The sequence below is a fragment of the Anabrus simplex genome, chromosome 1, assembly GCF_040414725.1.
Source record: "Anabrus simplex isolate iqAnaSimp1 chromosome 1, ASM4041472v1, whole genome shotgun sequence".
NCBI lineage: Eukaryota > Metazoa > Arthropoda > Insecta > Orthoptera > Tettigoniidae > Anabrus > Anabrus simplex.
The window spans coordinates 314802364-314828103 of record NC_090265.1 but is presented as its reverse complement, the minus strand read 5'-3'; the positions used below and the strand labels follow the sequence as shown (position 1 = coordinate 314828103).

General features: G+C 37.3%; 1 protein-coding gene across 1 annotated transcript in view; it reads right to left on the bottom strand.

Moving 5' to 3' along the window:
* Positions 1 to 25740, bottom strand: part of LOC136865388 (modular serine protease) — a 200649-nt gene that overhangs the window by 61447 nt on the left and 113462 nt on the right. The window contains exons 7-9 of the mRNA XM_067142403.2: positions 13159 to 13320; positions 12858 to 12961; positions 11918 to 12094 (exon numbers count right to left, since the gene is read on the bottom strand). Coding sequence (XP_066998504.2) covers positions 11918 to 12094; positions 12858 to 12961; positions 13159 to 13320 — 443 coding nt within the window. The remainder of the gene's footprint in view (positions 1 to 11917; positions 12095 to 12857; positions 12962 to 13158; positions 13321 to 25740) is intronic.

Below are 25740 nucleotides of genomic sequence, written 5' to 3'. Positions count from 1 at the left end.
CTGAGATAATGGTAGCAGATCCACTAGTTATAAACCACATAACAGTAAATAACAGGAAAGTAAAAACAGTGAAACAATTTAAATACCTAGGAGAAATTACAACATACAACTTGGACGAGAAACCTGCTTGGCAAGAAAGAACTAATAAAATTATAAAAGCTCAAAAATTAACATGGTCTACAGATAAAAAAAACGTCTATCGATCAAAACAAAATTAAAACATTACAAAACGATGGTTCAACCAGAGGTGACATACAGAAGAAAAACTCTTTTTTTAAAGTCACTCAGAGAAACAGAATTGACAAAATTCTAAAAGTAGAGAGAAGAATAGCTAGAACATGCATTAATAAAAAATATCAAAATGATGGACAATGGTGAATTGTGCCAAATAAAGTGGTTTACAGAGAACTGGAGCCCATTACAGATAAAATATGAAAGAAGAGGATTTTTTTGGTCACATTATGAGGACACCAGAAAGCAGATTACCAAAAAAAAAAAAAAAAAAAAAAAAAAAAAAAAAAAAAAAAAAAAAAATCATAGAGAAACTCTGGAATCTGAAAAAGCAAGCAGGATGGATTAAGGAAATTAGAGGGGATATGGAGGAACTAGAAACAACTCTGGATGATTTGCAAAACAAAATAGAAATTTTAAAGAAACTGAAAAACATAAAAATAAGATTTAAACAAAAAAAATCGAAAAACAACATACAATGAAAAGGGTATTTACAGATGAGGAATGATGGAAAAGATCAGAATGAATGAAAAGCTACTGGGCAATTCAGAAAAAAATTTATGAAACAGGATGCCCAGAAAATGATTGACTGAAGTGGTCCAATGAGGCCATAAAAGCAGAAGAGAAAGAAGAAGAACAAGAAGATGGTTGCCTAGTGTGGGGACCACATGAGTTGCATACTCCTTGACATTATGCCCGTTGTGTACTCTTTGGAGAGAAGAAAATGTGAAGGAAAGCTTTGATGTCTTAAGAGATTGTTTACTGTTATGACTAGATAATGACTGATAGTGGCATTAGAATGTAAAAGAATATTGTAGTGTAAAATACATAATAAGTGCTGCATTATACTAGTCCCCTATAAATATTGGTGACCGTCAACGTGATGGAAGGTACAAAGTCAGGAGAAGGTAAAAAAGAACCTGTCGTGTTAGTCAATAAGGTGAGCATGAAAGTTCCTCCCTTCTGGGCCAAAAAGTTGGAAAGGGCCGATGACCTTGATGTTAGGCCCCTTTAAACAACAAGCATCAAGAAATTGGAAATATAGTTTGCACAAGCTGAAGCTCAGTTTACAATCTTGGGAATCACTTCGGAGATGGCAAAATTTAATTATCTCCTAGCACAGTTGAATCAAAATGTTTCAGAGAATATATGGGATCCAGTTAACTCTAAAGAAGTTAGTAAGTATAGTGCCGCAAAGAAAAAATTAATAGCAGTATTTTCCGAGAGTGAAGGGCATCAGATCAAGAAGCTGATAAGTGAAACTGAGCTTGGGGATCTCAAACCTAGCATATTATCGTAAAATGCATGGTTTATCAGGAATGAATTTCTTGGATAAAATCCTTTGCACATTTTGGCTAGATAAATTACCAGCACATATTAGAAATATATTAGCAATATCAGACAAGAATCTTAACAAACTTTCTGAGATAGGTGATCGCATTTTGGACCTTAAAAGTGTGAATACAGTCAAGGGCCTTTTACCTTCACATCCAACATCAACAACATCAACGTTACACATAGATTCCAGCATGTCTTTACATGCACTTGCTCTAAAATTAGAAGCACTCGAGAAGGAAATTCATACTGTACCTGCCAACTTTTAGAAACCAAAAATAGGAAATTTTTAATTCTTGGATTTCATCATGTATATTGCGCCATGGTCTCGGTTCAAAATGACGAGATAAAAGGCATACATATCTAGAGTTACAATTCAAATTGCCCATTAAATTTAAAATCTTAAACTAAAAAACATAAAAATGGTTGCAAGAAAATGTAACAAACATGGAACAAAATGCATAATTGTTTCCTTTACTAGACTGTAAAATGAATGGAAATTCAATTCTATAGCTATCTCTGAACACTTGGAGATAACATTTATTATGTTTTGTGGCCATAAGCGAAGAGAAAATACTAGAAACTGTCACTGACACAACTCTCTGAATTACATTCAAATCATTAAAATTATGAACGAAGAATATACACAAATGCATTGAAATGCTCAGAACTACCACATACAAATCAGATCAATATGTGTCATACATTAATGACATACGACTTCAACAGGAAGAAAGTCCGACTCGTTGACTGAATGGTCAGCCTTCGTTTCAGAGGGCCCCGGGTTCAATTCCCAGCTGTGTCGGTGATTTTAATCACTACTGATTAATTCTTCTGGCTCAGGGACTGGGTGTTCGTGCCCATCCCAACACACTACTCTTCATATTCAGACAACATACCACACTACCAACCACTACAGAAACACGCAATAATGATTACATCCCTCCATATAGGATTGGCATCAGGAAGGGCATCCGGCCGTAAAACAGGGCCAAATCCACATGAGCGACGCAGTTCGCATCTGCGACCCCACATGTGTGTGGAAAAAAGCGATAGGTAAAGAAGAAGACTTCAACAGGAGGAAAAGCACAGAACCGCAAGAAAAAATAAGTGGCCTACAACTCCGACGAAACTACGCACAGAAATGATTTTAACAACGCGCGAACCACACAATAACAAACTCATTCTTTCATCCTGATTAATGGAATTGCTAGTGCGCGCTATACTCTCTTGCTTGTAGGACAATTGTCATCCTGAATTCTCAGCTGTAAAGCACACAAGCTGCAGTAGTGAGCGGAAAACACGATACACTCGCCAAATAAATATGTTTGAAAACGAGGTTGCATGAATTACACAAGTACATAAGAATTTACTCTAGGGGAAGAGTATTCATCATACAGGAGATTACATTGTTCAAAAATAGGAAGAAATAAAAATAAATCAGAAAATCGGAACACGAGTAAAAAAAAAAAAAAAAAAAAAAAAACAGGAAAGTTTCCGGGTAAATCGGAAGGGTTGGCAGGTATGGAAATTAAACGAGGAAGAAGAATGTCACGATCAAGCACACATTCCTGCAGCTATTCTTGCACACGTAGTAAGAATAGGAATAGGTATCGGCCAGGTGGAAAGTATTGTTATTTCTATTTTTGTTTTGGCAATGACTGTAGACCAGAAAAATATGTTCAGCCATATAACTGGAATGATCAGGAAAATTCACATCGGCAGCACTGGTTTCCTATACTGAAAGCACATTACAATTAAGAACCCGATATACGAACCGTAATATATTCTTCAATTCAAATATAGTTAACATTAATCACAATAAATTCTCGAACTCTGGTATCTATAGGCTTAAATGCACCCATTGTGGATTCTCCTATATCGGACAGACTGGACGTAGCTTTTTGACCCGATACCTTGAACACTACAACGCTTCGAAACATAAAAAGTATTCCGCCATGAGCACCCATATGGAAGAGACTGGCCACAGTTTTACTACAATTGAAAAAGACCTTCAAATCTTGAAATACGTCAATAAAAGTAAACTTATGACAGAGTTTGAGAACATTTACATATTCCTAGACCAGCATTTTAACGGAAATCAAAATTTAAATGATACTTCAGAAATTAAAAGTCCAATAATTGAGAAAATTCCAGAACTACTCTCTCTTTTCAATATAAATAACAATAACTTTACGAGAATCTTTAATTATACAACTGTTAATAATACAACAACTACTACTCTACTGCCCTCTCATGAGACACCCCCTCCACGAATACTCGACTCGCCCAAGGAATCGGTCACCCCTCCTCCTCACATGACTCACTCCCCGCCTCTACGTATACATACATACAACACTAGAAGCAGCAATAAGGTTACTCGCCAGTTTGCTTCACGCAGCCAACACTAGCGAATACCTCACACTAGTCCCAAGGTTAAGCCTCCTTTTTTTTTTTCTTTTTTTCCGTTATAACATAACTTCATTTTTCCTCCCTTTTCTTTCATTCCAGATTTCTAACTCCAATTGTGCCATAATCTGCTCCATCCATCTCTGGTTTGCTGGAACTCTCCCTACTTTCAAGATTATAGTTACTCTTTAACGAGTCCACCATTGGTGTCCTGCGTTGTATATGATTAATTTTACTGCTAGCGTGTAAGTACGGACTAGTTCAACTTGTATTTCCTTCTGGCATTGTGTTTGGCTCTCCTACAGAATTCCTAACTACTGGAGTTCACGTCATATCAACCTTAGTTTCATCACCATGCGCCTTTTAACTGGTTCAGTTTGACTCGTACTATTCAATAAACTCTATTTCAACTTTTGTTTTTGCTCAATTTAAAGAACTCCATCGTCAATAATTAATCCACACTTCACGCATTGACATATATTTTAAGGTCCACTATATCTATTTTTTTACTTTAACAACCTCATGATTGTTTTAACTTTACAGACTACCATCGTTCAATGTATTCCACTACAAATACTTGCTGTTAATCTGTACATATTGTTATAATTTCAAGTCTAATGTTATCATTTTACTTTTTATTACAGCATTGTCACTCTTTTAACATTTTTTATCATTTCAGCTCAGGGCCCTGACCTAATCTTTGTAAATTAACGGCTGATGATGTTCGCTATGTCGAACGAAACATGTTCCATTATTTAAGACACCTCATGATTATTTTATAATTTAATGAGTAATGTATTGTATTGAGTAGGTGGTTGTTAATAAAAGGATTTTATAATTTTAATAAAATACTGTATTAGTCGTGAACTTTCAATTATTCTTTTATATTGCTAAAATATCAATAATCATTAAATTAGTGAAAGAGGAGTTAGAACGCCGGTGGTCTCTTGTCACAGAATGGATGAAAATTAAATCGGTACATTGAAATGTGATTCATTTCCTATGAAAATAGAGATTTGCTACTGAAATACAATTTTTAAAACTCCCTTTAAAAACTGTGAACCGAGCTCGATAGCTACAGTCATTTAAGTGTGGCCAATATCCAGTATTCGGGAGATAGTGGGTTTGAACTCCACTGTCGGCAGCCCTAAAGATGGTTTTCCATGGTTTCCCATTTTCACACCAGGCATGGCCATGGCCGTTTCCTAACCACTCCTAACCCTTTCATGTTCCATCGTCGCCATAAGACCTATCTGTGTCGGTGCGGCGTAAAGCAACTTCCAAAAAAAAATCGTGAATTCTATTGCACTTCTGCTAAGCCTTCGCGAAACACAGGTTGCAGATTCAATGTAGCCCGGTTAGGACGATGCTACAGTGTGTTTTACAAGGTTGCCAAGGCTATCTTTACAAGACCAGGCCAGCAAAAAGACCGTTGGTCTGGATTGGTGAAATCCCGTTAGTAACCGTTGTGCTTGGGGGGTGGGGTGGGGGGCGCGGGGGCACATAGAGTCTGAGGGGCATAAGCTCCCAGGTTAACAAGCCTCCAAGCCTCTAGCATCCCATCTAGATTCTTACTAAATTGTGACAAAAATAAGGTTATGGGCGCATGTCACGACAGTTTCAAATTACGCTGTTTTTAATTTTCAACGAGGGTGGCGGTTTTGTGGGCACACATGATGCAGGATCTACTGAAGGCGACAGAAAATAGTCTTCATGACAGCTGACCTGGCTGACCAAAGCTGGCGAATAGAAACAAGTAAAATGTTCACAAATCTGAGATTTATAGTGCCTCCGTTTCCATTCATCTTCTTCTTGTTTCCGAATTTGGCCGCCGATGGACCGCATTGAACCTAAGGCTTTACCTTCTTCTTCTTCTTCTTCTTCTTCTTCTTCTTCTTCTTCTTCTTCTTCTCCTCCTCCCAGAACCTTTTCATCCTTTCACTTCTAACCTTCTTTTCTTTCTCAGATATGAGCAATTTGGGTCTACATTTTGGTGGTTTCTCCTGTAATGCTTTGATGCTGTACACTCGGCTTCTAAATTCTTTTCTGTTGTGAATGATATCCATTGTAAGTCCACTTTCTATTGCATCTTTTTTTACCTCTTCTACCCACTTCATCGAAGCTTTTAGTCCAGTGATGTACTTGAATATTTTCTCAGTTAGCCGTTCCTCATCCATTCTTCCTAGATGCCCATAGAATTTTAGCCTTCACTTTCGCATGGTGACCGTCATTTTTTCTGTGTATTTGTAGAGATCATCATTTTTCTATTCCTCCACTCCCCATCAGCATTTTTCTGTGGTCCTAAAATTTTCCTTAAGATTCTCCTCTCCTTTATTTTTCGAGATCTTGAAGCTCAACTTTTTTATTCATTGTCAGGCTCTCTGAAGTGTAGAGACCCTCTGGCTTTACCACTGTGCTGTAGAGTCTAAGTTTCGCTTTCACTCTTATATATAAGTAAAAATACTGCTAGGGCCAGCTTGGTGGGTCCTTGCCAAGCATAAAGGACGGGTCTCTCCTCTACACTACTCCGGTATCGTTTCACGTCTTTTTTATTATATTTTTCACTCGGTGAACTCGACACGATACTGCCAAATTATAACCGAAAATTCTCAAGGACATATTTCCATGTAAATTACTAATTCCCTTGTTCTTATTTTAAAGTTTTGTACTTCTAGAAACATCATCTCTAATAGTCTTTTTTTATGAAACAACTGCATGATATATACGTATACTAAGCATTACTGCCATTTATCCCAACTGTAGAAATTTAAGATATAGGGACAATGTAATTGATGTAATTGTAATTTTATTATTTTTCAGATCAAATGTGAGAAAAATACCACATAGATCAACTTAGAAATACTGCGATGCATCTGATACGAGTACAGAAATCTGTATAAACACAGCCTTTCTACCAGTCCATTTTGGGCAGCAACCAACAACCATTTTCTTTAGACCTATGTACTGCAATGTTGGGAACTAATATACACCTGCATAAACCAGAGCATCTTCAAATTTTAACAAGCTGCCGGGAGCAATCACCAAGTTGGAGAAGAGTGGTATGCCCCTGGTAGTCATTTAGGATTGTGGAAGAAGTCAGGGGAAGTTTTGCCTGAACCACTGGGAAGGCATCCGCTGTCAACGAAATAAAACCAGATTAAGTGACTTCACTGAAGTTTTGTCCAATCACTTCTTGTGATATTGAGAGATCAATCTCTCAGTACAAAAACATTATGCACGAGAGAACATGTTTGTTACCGGAAATCACTGAAACATTGTTTGTAAATTCCTTTTATAGTAATTGAGTGTGTTTTTAAATTATAAGTAATTTTTCATGCCTATTTTGTTGCCTATTTCACATGTTAGTGCCTATTTAAATGCCTATTTTGGATAATTTAAGAGCCTACATGCCTGCCTATTTTAACTGTTTTTAGTGCCTACAATTCTCGTCTCTAGTGATGAGACTACAGATGGCTAAATGATTGGACAATACCAGACAGGTACCCTATTCTATGAATTGATTATGTCAGTTAAATTTTAGAGAACGAGACCATCTTCAGTAAACTAGACCTACTGCAGGCTTCTTATCAGATTCTATTGGCAGAAGAAGACAAACAAAAATCGGCAATTATGACACCCTTTGGGTTCTATGAATTCAATTTTTTACCTTTTGGATATTGTAATGCCCCATCTTCATTTCAGAGATTCATAAATGATGTATTAAGCAGACTAGATTCTGTTTTGCCTGTAATGATGACATCTTTGTAGCTTCAGAATCCCCAGAGGAGTATGTGGAACACCTGAATATGATTTTTGAAAGATTGAGCACATTTGGCCTAAAGATAAATATCAGTAAATCTTTGTTTGGTGTGAAACAAGTTATTTTCCTTGGACATCTAATCACATCCGAAGGTACAAAACCCGATCCAGAGAAAGTCAGTGTGATCAACATCACCGCCCTTGGACAGTTCAAAAACTACGGACCTTCTTAAGAATGATTAACTTCTACCGATGTTTCATCAAGAATGCAGCAACGAGCCAGGCACTGCTGAATGACCTTCTAAAGGGAGCAAAGAAGAAAGATAAGAGAGAAATCCACCAGAGGGAAGAGACTACTGCTCAATTCAAAAAATGCTGCACTGCTGACTTATCCCACTGTTGAAAAGGAAACTGCATTGTTTGTTGATGCCTCACATGTTGCTGCTGGAGCTGCACTACAATTATGAGACTGGCACAACTGGAAGCCTATAGGATTCTGTTTGAAGAAATTCAGTAACACTCAAAAGAATGACTCAACATACGATCAAGAACTTTTCAGTAGTATCTTGCCATCACATATTTTAAATTATTAGAAGGTAGACCATTCACAGTTTAACACAGACCATAGGCCATTCATTTTAACCTTCAAGCAAAATAATGAGAAATCATCACCAAGAAAATTAAGACATTTACAGTACATCTCTCAGTTCACAAATGATTTATGTCATGTTTCAGAGAAAATGAACCTAGTTGCAGATCATCTTTCAAGAACAGGGGAACTTGCACCTACAGATTATGATAAAATTGCTACAGCCCAGTTGAAGGATGATGAGTTCAATATTTTATGTTCATGGCCTCATACTTCACTGAAATTCAGAACTTTCACAACTTCAGCAGGAAATGCATTATGGTGTGATATTTCAACAGCGATCATTCATCCAAACACTCCAGAAATGTACAGACTGCCTATGTTCCAAACTATCACTGTTTGTCACATCCAGGAAAGAGACGAATTGCAAAACTGATCTCATCAAAGTTTATATGGAAGAATATGCACTGTGGACAAGGAGCTATCTAGCCTGCCAAAGATATAAGATATCAAGGCATTAAAAATCTCCAGTGGGATCCTTTCATCTGGATGATGAGTGGCTCAAGAATGCCCACACTGAATCTGTAAATTGTGTTAATATATTAATGCTTTGTGTCCCTGGATGTATAACGTCCATATACTTATCCTGCTTATATATTAGCACGCTCAGTTTACGATGAATAAGGTACCAGTGGACAGGATTTTTAAAGATTTGTGATGTAGCAAAGGACATATTAACACACAAAGACTTCCAATATGGCGCCAAGAAACATCACCAACAGGTCATTGGTGTGAAACATGTATATATTCTTTCTAAATTGTTTTTAAAAAAGAGCAAATTTTGTCTGTCTGTCTGTCTGTCTGTCTGTCTGTCTGTCTGTCTGTCTGTCTGTCTGTCTGTCTGTCTGTCTGTCTGTCTGTCTGTCTGTCTGTCTGTCTGTCTGTCTGTCTGTCTGTTAGGTCATCAGCCCAGAGGCTGGTTGGATCCTCAAATAGCACCATCAAGGGTTATGCGGTTATAAGGAAACCCCAAAAACCAATGGTAGCACCAAAATGAGGCGTACTAGGCAAGATTTTTTATGGAATAAAAAATATAACGCAAGGGTGAGAAGAAAAAAAGAACGATTGAAGAGAACAGCATATATATCGCAGTGACAATAAAGTTGTTACACAAAGAAGTAAACATGTTCTCACGTGATATTTTTCTTTCATAAAAAGAAAATCACATATTGAGAACGATAAATTGGCAACTGCGACAGGACTTTCGAAACTCAGCGATGAAGATTGACCAAATGACCGTGGTGATTTTACGGAAGGCGCTGGCATCCCGAGGTTTACCGACGGCTGGAAGCAAGGCAGAGTTACAAGAGAGGCTGCGCCAGGATTTTATAGAAAACGAGGAGGACCCAGGCAGTTTTGACTTCGAAGTCACCTTGGAGAAGGAAACCAACGACCGGGTAAGCATTATGCTTGCACAACTAACTACTTTGATCGAGGCCCAGTCTAAAAACATTGAGAACCAATCTGAAAATCTCAAAGGGGAAATAAAAGCCCAGTCTCAAGAAATAAAGGGCCGAATCAATTCCTGGGTCAACGATCTGAAAGAAGATATTAAAAAAATTAATGACAAGATCAGCAATGTAGAATTAGATGTAGATAAAGTAGTAAGTGATACGCACACCTTGGAAAACAAAGTCGAGGAGAAGGTTGGAGAAATCAAGAAGGAATCCAACAGTTTTAAAACTGAAGTAGGCCAGAAATTTACGAAGTTTGAATCCGAGGTTAACAGAAAAATGTTAACCCTGAAGAAAAACATTTCTGTAGGTAGTGGTCAACCTAGCAGAGGTATGGACCTTCCCCTTGGGATACTGGTAGATCCCAGAGTAATCAAAAACAGTCTACCAGAATTTCATGGGAGACTCGAGGAGTGTCCTAAAGCATTTCTAAAGACATCGGAATCTCTACGGGGTAGGACAAATACACCTACAGAAATATACTTGCAAATTGTCAGCCAGCAGCTAAAAGCATCAAAGCGGCAATCTGAACTCATTCCACCATAAAATGGACTAAAGTTCCACCAACCAACATCCTAGGAACGCACTGCATATTGCAAGAAGATTCTCAGTCTTCAGCATTCGAAATGTTATATGAAACACCCATCAGGTTGCCAGGATATATCTTTGAGGAACATCACACTAAACTGGACCCAGATCTGCCATTATTTCTCATCCAGCTACACCACAACATGAACAACTTGAAGCGCATTAAGCATCAGCACAACGACAAACTCATGCCGTTAATTCATAAAGATCTACAGCATTCTAGTCATGTATCTTAGAGAGTCGACAGGGTGAAGTCATCAATGGAGAAGCTGTATGATGTCCCATATCCAGTGTTCTAAAGGTCATCAATATACTTTACTGTGATCATCAAGGGTAAGAACATCAACATTTCAACTGATTGCCTGAAGCCTGCCCACTTACTAATGGAAGTGAAAGCACTTCGATGCTAAACCAGTGAAGGACAACCAGAAATAGAAGACTACTTGTTTGGGAGAACTGTCCATTTCCCTTCTCAATATTTAGAAGTTCTGAAGGGGGAGCGATATGGAGATCACATTAGTTACATACTCCTTGGAGAGAAGAAATTGTGATGGAATGCTTTGATGTCTTTGGAGACTGTTTATTGTTATGACTAGATAATCATTTATAGTGTCATTATAGTGTAAAAGAATATTGTAGTATAAAATACACAATAAGTGCTGCATTATAGTAGTCCCCTACACCTAGTTGTACTTCCTCTTACAACAGTAATCACTACCACCGCCACCTCTTGACTTGGGAGCGTGGGTTGGCAATCACAGAACCCTTAGCCGAGTCTGGCATTGCTCCCAATTGTGCCAGGCTTCTTACTTTTACCTTTCCCATTGTAACTTCTTTAGGCAACTCTTGTTCTCCTTAACCCCAACAGTATTAGGTTTGTGAGGCCTAGAAAATCTTCCATTTCCATTCCTTTTGTGGCCCTTCCATTCATTCTCCAAAGGGTGAGACTTCTTCCTTTTTTCCCCCTTCTAGTTAATGTTAAGAGAGGATTGTTGCCCAGTTGTATTTTCTCTTAAAACCATATTTTACAATGCTTAGTAAAGCTAAAGGTTCCACCTATTCAATACGTTATCGTAATGGTCTATTTAGAACATCACATATTTATTTAACTTATCATAAAATACATCTTTAAATAAATATGTGATGTTCTAAATAGACCATTACGATAACGTATTGAATAGGTGGAACCTTTAGCTTTACTAAGCATTGTAAAATCTTGAGTCAATACGGACAAAAAATGAAGTTTTTAATACTAAATAAATCTTAAAACCATAATCAACATAATCTGAAGTGTCACACTGTACTGGCCAAATCTCCACCTACTGAATGGGCAGTACTTATAAAAGACAATCTTTCATTACCCTGCTTCTCCACAAAAAGATCTCTTATCTACTTTCAATTAGGGATTCACTTAAATGTTAGGTCCGCTGAACTAAAATGACCAACAGTTGAAATTGAAACCCATCTCCCTGAAAACAAAAATGTATCTTACCACTCCAGTATTGTTCTCCACAATGTCAGTGTTCATGTGCTCCAGTTTCCAGTCAATACAAATAGGTCTCACTACTGTTGTGAACTCTACGGGTGAGGATAAGGCTAGAACGGCTAGATCGGAACCATAGTTTCCACCTTGGTCTTGATATGCTGGTTGCATGATGATCTCCTTAATCTGCAAGCAATATTAGAAGGGAAAGTATTTCAAACTGCATTAAAAGTAACAGCTAAATTTATGGTACATTTATAGGGAAAGTATGGGTTGGTCAGCATACGAAGGATTAAGTAGTTTATTCCAGCATATATTCTGTATCAGTTCATGTAATGTGTTCCTCTTCCTCTTATTCCTCAGCTTCTTAAGATAATAATAATTTCAAGAAAAAAATAAATGCCATACTCACATGTTCCAGTAAGCATAATATAATATAAAACAGCATTATTATTTATTTTCTATGATAATAAGAAAAACAATAGTCACACTGAAATACAACATTTGACAGAAACAATTTTTCATAGTTAAGGGACAAGATACTGTACCTTGGCTTGCATCCCTTGTGATATCAAGACTAGAAGCAACATGTTCTTAGTGTGCTTTCCTGCAGAATACTAAAATAAATACTGCATTTGTCACTGGGTATACAGGGTCAATCACCTAATATGAGCACCGGCAATATTTCTTAAACAACAAGGATTTGGTTGAGGCATCATACACAACCATTAACCCAGCTCAAGGGAGATAGGGTCACCTTCCATATCCTTCACCCTTCATGGTCCTTCCTTTTCTTTTGCCAATACCCTCATTTGTCAAAAGGAACCACCACCACAAACTCTTACCACCACCAACACCACAAATACTTACCAAGTCTATTGAACTATTACAATGAATACAAATGTGTTATCTCAAAGAAAAGTGCAGCAGTAAGTTAAGTTTTACTCACATTTCTTATTTGAGTTAACTCCTGCACTTTCTCGAAGTCACGATAGAACTTGCCAAAGGCAACCTTCAGTGATTCTGGAGTTACCTTCCAGACACAATGGGCAGCTGTGACAAAACAGACTTTAAAATGAATTTACAATGTTTCCATTAGTATTACATTATGCCCAAAATAAATTTTAATTGCATGAACATTATTTTCAAATTAGTGGCATTCAAGATAATAATCAAACTAACACATCAGTATTTGAATACAAATTGACAAGACACCAAAGTGCCTTTGGAATAAGATGACAAACATGTACCTGTAACAACAGCATACTCATTAACGAGACTTCCTCCACACCAGAAACTCCAGTTGCCAGCCTGTAGTACATACAGTCCTGTTTGCCATGGCCATATGCCATACTGAGCCTCCTGACCATTCACTACCAGTGGGGTGACTTCCTGCCCTGCCCTGCCACATTCTGGAATGAATAATCTCCCTAAGATTATCAGTAGTTAAGTACAAGTTTTATGTTTCATATTTATGCAGTGATTTTTAGCATGCAACACCATAACTTTTCTAAAGTCCATGCTGCTAGTTGCAAATAGAGGACTGTGGAGGCACTTATTTTAATTTACAGAAGCTTGCAGACTGAAAGCTGAAAGACTCACAGTTTGAAGTTAAAAAAAAAAAAAAAAAGCAAACTCATTAGATTCTACCAATCAAACTTGCAGTAGGTTTGGTTTGTAATATTACAGAGTTCAATCCTAGGAAGAGGACCTAATATTCAAACTAAATCATTTTCAGTGCATGAACTAATACATTAAATTAGAATACAAGACTGTAAGGATGTTAAAGAGGCCGAAGAAGACAAAAAAAAAAGATAATTTTTTCTCTTAAACAATGTACCTTTGAATAATGTCTGAATATTCTATAATAATAAAAGGAAGGGAGAGAGAGAGAGAGAGAGAGAGTGTATGCGTGCGTGCAGAGAACTGAATTTTTTAACATTGGTATATGGAACGGGTTGCGAATGCGCCTCAAAGCCATTTTTTTAATTTTCACTTTTGTTGGTGAGTTATGAGCAAACAACTGTTAGAAAACGTGTGTTGGGATATTGAGTCGTCCAGTTGCAAAACCCGTTATCTCCATTTTTTTCTCAAAATGAGTTATGACCGCCATTGTATGCAGCTCATCAAAATATACAATCCAGTAATATAATACATGAGCAAAGCCCATTTAATCCATACGTTTTAAGGTGATAAAAAACTGGAACTGCTGCAGAAGTCGTTATGTCCCACGTGTGTAATGCAGTAAAGCTTGTTATGTCCCAGATGATGAAAGAGTTGCAAAACTCATTATGTCCCATCATAAAATGCATAGATCAGAGAAAGACTACTGCAAAAGTCGTTTTGTCCCCCTTCCGAAAGGATTTTGTTATAAATCGTTCTGTTTAAGAATTTTATGCAAACTCTTTGAAACCTGGTGAGATGTTGAAGTTTTTCTGTTGCTTAACCTGTTTGCACGTAAGATTTGCCGCATAGTCTTTGTTTACAGTGTAAATTTAGTAAGTTATCCGACACGTGTTTTCTGTGCTTTTGCCTGAATGAATCCACTTCAAGGGCAACCAACAGCCCCTGGAAAGGGCAGGAAGAAAAGGGGAAACAAAGATACGTGGAAAAGAAATGTAGCAAAGCAAATGAGGTAACATTACTTTATACATTGCTTTATAGGTCAGGTCATCTACAGCCAAGCAAACAGTGTATCAGAACACGTACGAGTGTTCTCACTATCTGAAACAATGATTTATTGGCTCTTTTAAATTATCTGATAGATATTCAGCATGCTCGTGCAAGCAAACTAACGTTATTTTATTTTATTGCAGATATTCTGCGCCTTCATTCCCTCAACTACTTTCAAGTCAACACAAAGCTGCAGAGACTTTTCAATGCAAACAAGTAAACATGCAAGATATAAGATGAATGCACCAGAAATTCTACACTCATCCAAACAAGCAAGCTCAGCAGAATTTCATCATGCGTCATGTCACAGTTTCAACACCCAAACGTAATAGATCCACAGGTAAGAATGGCGATTATTGGAGGAAGAAAGTAACAGCGAAATATTTTATGCCTACTCTGAAAGAAGGCAGTGTAGAAAATGTACAAGTGTGCAAGCAACTTTTCATTAAAACTTTATGTATATCTCGAGACAAACTTTAAGGATTGTGTAGAAGGTACAGTAGAGTCTCGATTATCCGACCTAAACGGGACCTGGAGTATGTCGGATCAGCAAAAATGTCGGATAATACAGAATTACTTTGAAAATTAACTAAAACAAACAGGAAGGCCGTACTGTATTACTAAAACAATAACATGTTTTACAGCACTCTATTTATTGAATTATCAGTTCAATTGTACAGTACATGCAGTACTGAACGAAAACATTCCAAGTATCTTACGAAAAGAAACTTGCCAACAATCAAGGATGAAAGGAGTTTCCGCCGATATTTCCTCTTCAGTGTTTCCAGCACACCTTGGTCCACTGGCTGGCATAATGACGTCACGTTAGGAGGGAGGAACATGAATTTGATGTCACCACTTCTAAGTTGCTGTTCATTTGGGTGTGATGGAGCGTTGTCTAGTTGAAGAAGAGGTTTTCTAGGGAGAGTGTTTGAAGCTAGAAATTTTTCTACATCTGGAACAAACTGTGTAACAAAACAGTCTTTAAAGATGTCAGCAGACATCCAGGCAGCCTTCTGATTTGTGTAATGGACTGGAAGAGCATTAACAGAAAAATTTTTAAATGCCCTAGGCTTCTTTGCTTTACCAATCATAAGCAATTTTCCTTTTTAAGTACCCAGTAACACTACTACAGGCAAGAACAGTAAATCTTTCCTTACTACGCTTGTAGCCAGGTGCAGACGTCTCGGCTTGGGCTGCGAGAGTTTTTGATGGCAGCATCTTGAAATTTCGCCCAGTATCATCACAATTAAAAATCTGATAACCGGTTAATCCTTCAGCAAGTATTATTACTTGACATTCCTTTTTAAATTTCACAACCTCGTCGGATTTAGCTGACAGTTTTTCTCCACAGATATTAAGCTGCCTAATGCCATACCGTTTTTTCCACCAATGAAGCCACCCAGCACTGGCAGTAAATTTAGGGTCCCCTTCATTAAACTCCTTCTGAAAATACATCGCCTTTTCTTGCAGACTGGGGCCAGATATTGGCAGGTCCTTTAGTCTCCACCAAAAGTTCAAAATTAAGTCTACCAGTGTCGGATAACACGGAATGTCGGATAAGCGAAGGTCGGTTGAGCGAGACTCTACTGTACTTGGAGACAGGTGAAGTAACTGTCAAACGACGTGGAGGTGACCGCAAATTTGATGAATATTCTGAGAGAAGGCAAGCTGTAAAGAAATATATAGAATCTATCCAGGTACTTGAAGTACACTATTGCCGCAGCAAGAACATAACTCGACAGTATCTTCCCAGTGAGTTAAGTATTAAAGCTCTATGGCTACAGTATTAAGAGTCACACAGTGAAAGTTTACATGTAAAGTACAATTATTTTTGTAACATTTTTGATAACGACTATAACATTAGTTTTGGGTCATCTGCCACTGATTGCTGTTCGACGTGCCTCTCCCTTTCAGAACGCATCAAATCTTGTACTGATGCGAATTTGAAGCAAAACCTAAATACTGATCTAAATGTTCATCAGAGGAAAGCAGAAGCATTCTACGAGCATGTGTGGCAGAAACTTGATGGAGAAATAACTTTCTCCTTCAATTGTCAAAAGAATCATCCAATCCCCAAAATTCCTGACCAGGCAGCATACATTTACGCCAGCTGTATATTTACAACTTCACTATTTGTGAGGGGAGTTCTAAAGATCCTAAGGGGAGAAACAAAATGTTTGCTTGTGTATGGCTTGAGAATTTATACAGGAAGGGTTCAAATGAAATTGCATCTGCACTTTACCACAGATTAACAACTACCGACCTGGCAAATTACCATTCCATCAAGCTGGTCGCCGATGGTTGCAGAGGACAGAACAAAAATAAAATCATAATTGGAATGCTTGGCAAGTTCTTGGCTGAAGATGCTCCTCCTTTAATAAAAAGGATAACTCTGCTGTTTCCTGTGGTAGGGCATTCATTTATCCCTCCTGATAGGGTTTTTGGACCAATCGAGGCCGATGTTAAGAAGCATACAGCACTTCTTACGGATCAAGAGTATGTTAGCATCTTTGAATCTCATGCAACTGTGATTAGGTTGGGAAACAGCTGTCCTGTGATGGACTGGAAACAGGCAGTGTCTCATAGATTGAAGGAACCAGGTAACTGGCATTTCAAACTTCAACCTTGTAAGAGGATCATACTTACATGAACAAAATCAGGCAACTGTGTGATAAGAGGTGAAGTAAACTATAACAGCGATTATGGTGAAACGAAAAGCATATTGAAGCGTGGGAAGCCCTTTTCTACTATTGTGCCAGTACCAGTGGAGGAAGGGGTTCCTCTTAAGAAAGAAAAGCTCAACGACCTGAACACATTGCTGACCAAACATTGCGGGAAAGAGTGGATAAGGAACAATGACCTCACGTTATTCAAGACACTGTTTGACCAGCAGCAAACTTTAAACAGTGAAATGCCAGAGTATGACACTGATGTGGGAGATTTGGTTGAGGACAATAACAAATTGTTAATATAAGTGTATGAAATGTTACAGAACTTATAAAACGTTTTGAATGAATGATGATTTCTTGATGTAATCATAAAATCAAAGAGCAGGGATTAGATATCAAAACAGATTACATCCTAACCTTAAAATTATTTCCATTCATACTATTTTCATAGTGTAATACTTTCAAATGCAGCTAATAAAACACGTTCATTATGAATCTGCACACTCTATTTCAAATACTGCTGCAAAAACTGTTATCTCCATAAAACTGCTGCAAAACTCGTTATGTCCAAATGTTTTTTGCAAATAACACAGGTTTTATAAGTTATATTTTGTTCACATTTTGCGGCATGGTGAAGATGAACGTTTACAGTTTAATTACCAAATTTCAACCTCCTATCTTGTTACACAATTAATGACAGTTATTTGCGCTTCCTGAAAAATTTGTTTACTCTGTCTGCCATCTAGTGGGTCTAGAGTAAAATGGAACGTCGAAATTGACGAGCAGACAGCCAGATGGTGTCAAATTGAAATGTCTGCACACGGTAGCTGAGGCCATACGATTATTATTATTATTATTATTATTATTATTATTATTATTATTATTATTATTATTATTATTATTAATATTATTATTACGGGTTTGCAACTGGACGACTCATATGACAATCCAACATGCTGTCACTATGATTAAATGTATAGATCCACTGTCACTAGGCGATGTACATAGGATAGGTAACACAAGTCAAGGTGCCATTTTAAGTCCATGGCTTAGGAAGCCATTTTCGGTACCCAACACACAGCCAAATTCAGTTCGTAATCTTCAGAAGTGTTTGTCTGTGTGTATGTGTGTGATGCCAAGCCAAATTTACTGCACACAGAGATCTGAATTTTTTAACATAGGCATATTCTTGGATGAATTTTTATACAGATCTATTTTCAAAACAACATGATAAATATAGGATATCTGAAGGCAAAACAAACACTTATTTTCTCTGAATCTACCGAAGACAGAATCTGGATAAGTTCTGTGTACTAGAACATGATCATTGAAAAGGCATACAAGGTGGGAAAGATAAATAAATAAATAAATAAATAAATAAATAAATAAATAAATAAATAAATAAATAAATAAATAAATAAATAAATAAATAAATAAGGCAATTCATAATGTATCACATTAAAAGGACGTGTTAATGAATAACAACAGAAGAGAAAGACCAATAATAATAATAATAATAATAATAATAATAATAATAATAATTGTTCTGGGGTTACTCATGGAGCAGAAAGAGGTTAAAGAAGGTGCTGGGGTGAATGGGTCTAACTACAATGTCAAAATTAATTAAAAACTTAAACTGAAGGTTATATTTTCAGAACACTAAATTTAACAACTTTTACAGGTACAAGTAGCAAACATTAAACAAGATTGGGGAAAATCCAAGATTAGTGGTTTTAACAGAACATGGGCTTCAAGCCCTCGCTTTACTTTTCCTGAGCTCCTAGCTCAAATTTACAAAAGAGCACAAATTTATACAAGGGCAGAAATCCCCCTAATTCAAAGAGCACTTGCTCCTAAAATTACAACATCTAGCCTTCAAGAGGCATACAGTAATCTTACTTTGAAAAACGAGCTAACAGGCTCTCAGTTTTCCAAGCCTATTCAAGGCGACATCAACTTACAATTTCTGGGTTATACAGGGGTATTTAATACCCAACCTACTGCGCTTTCATGAAACAAGAATAACAGCTAAATAAATGGCCCGAACACAAAATGGAGGCGAATACTTGCACTCCTAGATATGAACACTTAAAACCTAAAGGGCACTAGGCCGATGAAACAGGGGCTATTCCCAAACTATGGAGGTGACTCGTATAAAATAGTTTAGAACATTACGGAAAAGAAGAAAACCGGTTACAAAACGTACTGTAGTCACCTCAAACCAATATGAAGGGGAGCTTGAGAGGGTACATCACTGTCTATCCCCGATTTACAGTTAAAAATTTTATGAAGTTTTTACATCAGCCAGCAGAAAGTCACATTTTTTGGAAAAGTAGGTTACATAGTTAATGATTCGGACCTTTCCCTCAGGTTAAACTGCGGAGCTAGCAAGAAATAAAGATGTTATGTGGCCATTACCTTGTCGATGTACTGCTGCCTGATGAAAGAGGCCGCCCGCCTCCTGCTTTGACACACACACTTAATAAGATGACGATCAATTGGCCAAGAAACGAGAAAATCTGCAGTTTATAAACCCTCGGGGAAAGTTCGAGATCATTCAAGATTAAACTAGCCACACCCCTCTCATGTTTATTGGTCAATTTAAGTTACACTCAAAATCAAAAAAGAATAAGAAGAATAAGGCTGTGATTATTAGAAAATTAATTACAGAAATTAGGGATTGGCTAGATTCAAAACTGGCAGAAATAAAAAGGAAATATTGCCAACCCAAAAATAAGTGAACATCAATCAGTAAAAAAAAAAATATGAATACAAAACTTCTTTGAATAATTTCTTATACTTCGCACCAGGGTGCGTGATCATAGTTTTTAGTAGTGACATCTGTGGAAGAATGTCCAAACTTCTTGATCGATAGCAAACAAAACTAGTAGAAATACAGTCAGTTCAGGAAACTTCACAATAACAAAATTACATCATGTTTTAGTGGTGACATCTTCTGAGTAAATTTCTAAGTTGGTGTAGTTTCAGTTTCACTGTTTCACCAATAGAGGAGTTCATTTAGGCGCTAGATTTAAATGCGCGACGTTGGGGTGTACCTCCCGGTACAGACCTCCTCCCAAACATCCTTCCTTGGGGTGACACAGAAGAATTTTGACAAAAAGATTATTTGAAGTTGAAGAAAATTTCCAAGTTTTTGCTTTTGGTGATAGGTAGAAACTTGTTAAACTCCAGCTTTAGAGTGTCCTTGTAGTCAAAGAAGGTTAAATACATGTGAATATTTTTGACGGCAAGTCTTGCCGCCGCTGCCGATATCCAGTTGAGGTCGCCCGGACCCCTCAAGTACCCTCAGATACTCCTCTCCCACTACTATGGGAGGGGTAGTCGTGGTGATGGACGTCGCAGGTTAGAAGTATATATACAGTCCCCAGATGAGTTGGCGGTAGGGGCACCGCACTTCAGCCTTTGCCGGGAGATGAACACCAGCGCACCTTTCACAAGGAGATTTCACGGGAGTGGAGTGGGCCCATACCCCACTTCAGTTGCAGTATGGCTGTGAATGGCTGAGGGGGCACTGAAACAGTAAGATCTCGGCGACAGAAAGGTGTTGTTGGAGACTTGAAATTAGAGGGTACAGTCTTTATTGGTGCTTCGGAGGGGCGGGAAGCGTGAAAAGTGTTTGTATACCAATGGTGTGGATATGCAGGAGATGGGGGCTTGATAATGTCCACTTAGGAATTGACAGCAGGAAAACCAGAGGGGAAGATCGTACATACAGATCATATACAAAATATAATAGCATAATCGGGGCAGAAGGCCTTAAGAGATTATTTTTAAAAAAATATATAACCTTCAAACTCCTGCTAAATTTCAGCGGCTATGAATATAAAAAGAAACTAATTATACAGGTTTAACCTGAGAGAGGTGGACTCTAAAGATCCTCTCTGTGACTGGATTGCTCACTAATAATGTAACGGGAGTCAGAAAATCCAAAATAATGCACGGCCCATGAAATCTGGAGGCAAGCTTGCCCGCGGGAACAAAATTCCTAACCATGACTTGATCTCCGACTTTTAAATTGGTGGGCCTCCGTCCACGATCTTATCTTTCCTTAACCTTTTCATGAGAAACTTTCAGGTTGAGCTTAGCTTTCTTCCATAGATCCCTAATATTATCGGGATCTATTGTCTCTGGTAAGATATCATTAAGTGACCAAAGGTTACAGAGCGGCGTGTTAAGCATAAATTTAAACATCAGAGAAGCTGGAGTGAACTTATGGGACTCATGAACTGCCGAATTCAAAGCAAAGGCCAACCAATGCAGGGATGTATCCCACCTGGAATGATCATCATGATAAAAAGTGATGAGCGCACGATCATATTCTAGCACCACATGAGAAAACAATAACCAACAAGAGAATTTAAATGTATAAAACTATGCTATTTGTTGTATTCAGCATTTGTTAATTGTCCACCCATGTTGTGTTAATTTTTTATTGTTAATTTTTTTAATGATGACTTGGTATCATTAAATCGGAACAATCTTCCAATTGAAATAGATGAACTATGATTTCTATCAGCCTAATACAGTTATAAGCCAGGAGATTCCATAATGATAATGTCAGCATGGTGATGATTATTGTGGACTGTAACTGGTGCCTAACAGAACCTTTACACCTACGAGTTGATTCTCATTGTGTCTCCGTTGAGTAATGCCAGGGCATATACACAATAGTTCTTCGAACCCCATTGTTGTGAATTTGAGTATAAATGTTTACAATATGTATATTTTTTTTAAAGATTATACAGGGATTATTTGCATAAATACAGTAATTGTGAATAAATAAGTGTACTAACTGACAGCATTTTGTGTCCGTCTTTGTGGATACTTCAATATATTGGGTCATCTTCAGCCACACAACAATTGGAAGACATATGCACACATATAACTAACAATAAATTAAACACTTTGGTACACCACAATTTACAATCTTAATTTAACTATGTTGTCGACATAGTTCGGCATCAATCAGAGCAGTTTTGTTGTGTCATTTAGCTTCAAGTTTGGATGTGTTGTTTGGACTTCATCAATGTTTTAAATTAAGATTGTAAATTGTGGCATACCAAAGTGTTGAATTTATTATTGGTTATATGTGTGCATATGTCTTCCAATTGTAGCGTGGCTGAAGATGACCCAATATATATGGGGTCGAAACTAGTCCCAGTTTTATAAGACAATATACAAGCTTATGGTATTGAATAGGTGGACCCTTCTCTACCCTTTGATAGACCATAATGAAACTCATAACTTATGAAGACAAAGATAGCTTAAAAATGCGTACTGTACAAAAAAATGCATTCAGTGGTCCGCAACATGGACACTTTAAAGAAGTCGAAGATGAAATTGTGAGGTATGTGAACGAAAAACACAAGAGCGGAATTGCCATAATGTGGCGCAATAAACTTGTTTGTTGACCTTCAATGTCCACGATTAGGCCTATACATCGCTAGCTGCTGAAGTTGAAGTTGTTTTTGGTTCATTTTTCACTTTATTTATCATTTATTATTTTATTATTAATAGAATGATAAATCATTTATTATTATATTATTAATAGAATGATAAATAAAGTGAAAAATTAACCAAATCAACTTTAATTAAAGAGCAAAAAGAGATAAAGAAATTTTCAGTTCTAACTTCGAAATAAGCATTCTTATCAACTGGCTAAAATTTTCAGGAAAAATAACATCAATGTCACATATAAAACGGATAATAATACTAATAAGATAATTTTCAATTCAGATAAGATAGAGAATAAATGTATATTAAATAAATCAGGAATTTACAAATTAACATGCCAAACATGTAAACAAGGATACATAGGACAGTCTGGTAGAAGTTTGGCTATAAGGTCCAAAGAACATGTTAATGCGGTTAAACATAAAAGATATTCGGCAATGGGAGAACATATGATTTAAATGAATCATAAATTTACAGACATTTCCAATGACATGTAATTATTACATTCGGCCAAAAAGGGAAAATTAATGAATGTTTTGGAAAATTTAGAAATTTACCTTACACAAAAAATAATTTTGAATCAAGTTTAAATGAGAGAAGTGCAGAAGATAACCCACTGTATAGACTAGCATATGATCATTTAAGGAGCAAAAAGAAGAAAAACTTGAAGATCCTAAATTTATATAGTATTCTCATTCAGTTCAACCAAAATTTTATGTATTGATCCCTTTTATAAAATTTATTCTTTTTACTCTTTGATATGGTGTATTAGGACAATACTTCTTTAAATTGTAAAACAAAAGATTGTGTGATATTGTTTTGTTCTTTGATCTGACCACTGAGGAAGGGAATGGTTGAGATTTCCCAAAACATGTTTGGTTTAATAAATAGTTTTTCTTTCATTTAATGAGTGTATTGATCAAGGTGGATTCAAATAAACTATTTTAAATAGTTATGTTATACATTCAGACTAGTCAATACGGACCAAACACAATATTAACCTATCATGGTTAAATTTATTAATCAGCCAACAATTCATGAGGATGATTGATGGAAGCCAAGTTTATGGAGATTGGTTAAAACATTTGATTATTTCTGAGGAAGGAAGTGGAGAAAGAATCTTGCTGACAAGTGCTGGATTTAAATTACGTGAAGAGAAGATCTAAAGAAACAGAAGAAAAGAGAAGCCCCTTGACGAAGCCCCAGCAACTGCAATGGATCTACTCTCCTGTGAACACAAGAACACTAGAGTTGTCTGTATATTTTGTGACAAGTCTCATGAAAGTAAGGAGTGCTTCCAGGCACAGAGATTATCGCTGGAGAAAAAGCGAGATATCTTGAGAAAGAAGAAAGGATGTTTCATCTGCTTGAAGTCAGGACATCGAGCAAGGGACTGTAAACACAAAGTAAGTTGCATTGTTTGTTGCAAGACGCATCATATGATTGTGTGCCCTCAACTGGAGACCAAGCAGAAGCAAGCATCAGAAGAGATAGCAGAGAAAGTGCTGAATGTTTCGCTCTCAAATCAGTCAAGTTCAGAAGTAGTTCTTCAGACCCTTCTAGTGAACCTTGAGACCAACGGAAAATTGCGCACTGTAAGAGCACTCATTGACACTGGTTCTCAAAGATCCTATATATTGAAGAGAACTGCGGAGGAAATGAGATGTATAGCTGTTGACTCTGAAACAGTGATACATGCACTGTTTGGGGGAGATTTGACGAAAGAAAACACACTTTACAATGGCGAAAAATGAGGGTATCCTCCTATTCAATACATCATATATTCCGTCATTAGATGGAGCAAACAAATTCAGACATGTTTCGGCTCGCTTGAGCCATCTTCAGTGAAGCGAGCCGAAACATGTCTGAATTTGTTTGCTCCATCTAATGACGGAATATATGATGTATTGAATAGGAGGATACCCTCATTTTTCGCCATTGTAAAGTGAAAACCGTCAATACGGAATGATTCTAATATCTTGTAATGTAAAAGAAAACACAAGCGCTACAACATTAGATTGAAGAGTTTGACAGGAGACTTTTCATGTGAGGTACAGATGTTGGATCAGCCAATAATATGTGGTGGCATCGCCCGCCCTAAAGGTGGTTCCTGGCTTAAAGAACTAAAGGTGAAGGGGATTCATCTTACTGACATAGAAGTTGGACAGTCACCTGTTGAAGTACTGTTAGGAGTGGATGCATTAGGAAAGCTGTACACTGGCACCATAAAGGAACTGCAGTGTGGTCTTACTGCCATGGAAACGAGACTGGGATGGGTTGTGATGGGCAAGTTTATTACCGAAACTGAGTCTATGACCCATGCCACTATGCTAACTACGCTTCTAACCCACACCTATCGATTAGCGGATCTTTGGAATTTGGATGTCTTGGGTATCACAGACCCCTGTGAAAGTCGAACAAAGGAAGAAGTAGAAATCCCCGTGCGAAACCATTTCAAGAAAACTGTGAAAAGAGATCTTGGGGGAAGATATGAAGTGAAGTTCCCTTGGATAAATAGCGTTGAAGAGTTACCAGATAATCGAGGGATAGCAGAGAAGAGATTGATCTCAACAACATCAAAACTTTGTGCTATTGGGAAACTTGAGTGCTATGATGAGGTGTTACAAACGTGGCTAATGGAAGGAGTAACACAAATCGTTCCAGAAGATGAAGTACAAGGACCTGGACATTATCTACCTCACCACGGGGTGTTCAAAGAGAACTCGACAACAAGTATAAGACCAGTATTTGGTGCTTCTTGTAAGATGAAGGGAAGTCCTTCATTAAATGACTGTCTGGCTAAAGGGCTGAATGTATTAGATCTAATCCCCTCAGGCCTTCTAAAGTTCCGTCGAGGGAGGATCGGCGTGATCTCTGATATAAAGAAGACTTTTCTTCAGACCTCTGTTCACGATCGGGATAGAGATTTTCTGAGGTTCCTTTCGTGGGAGAATCTCGAGGAGAAGAAGATGAGGGTTATGAGACATTGTAGAGTGGTTTTTGGGGTGAACT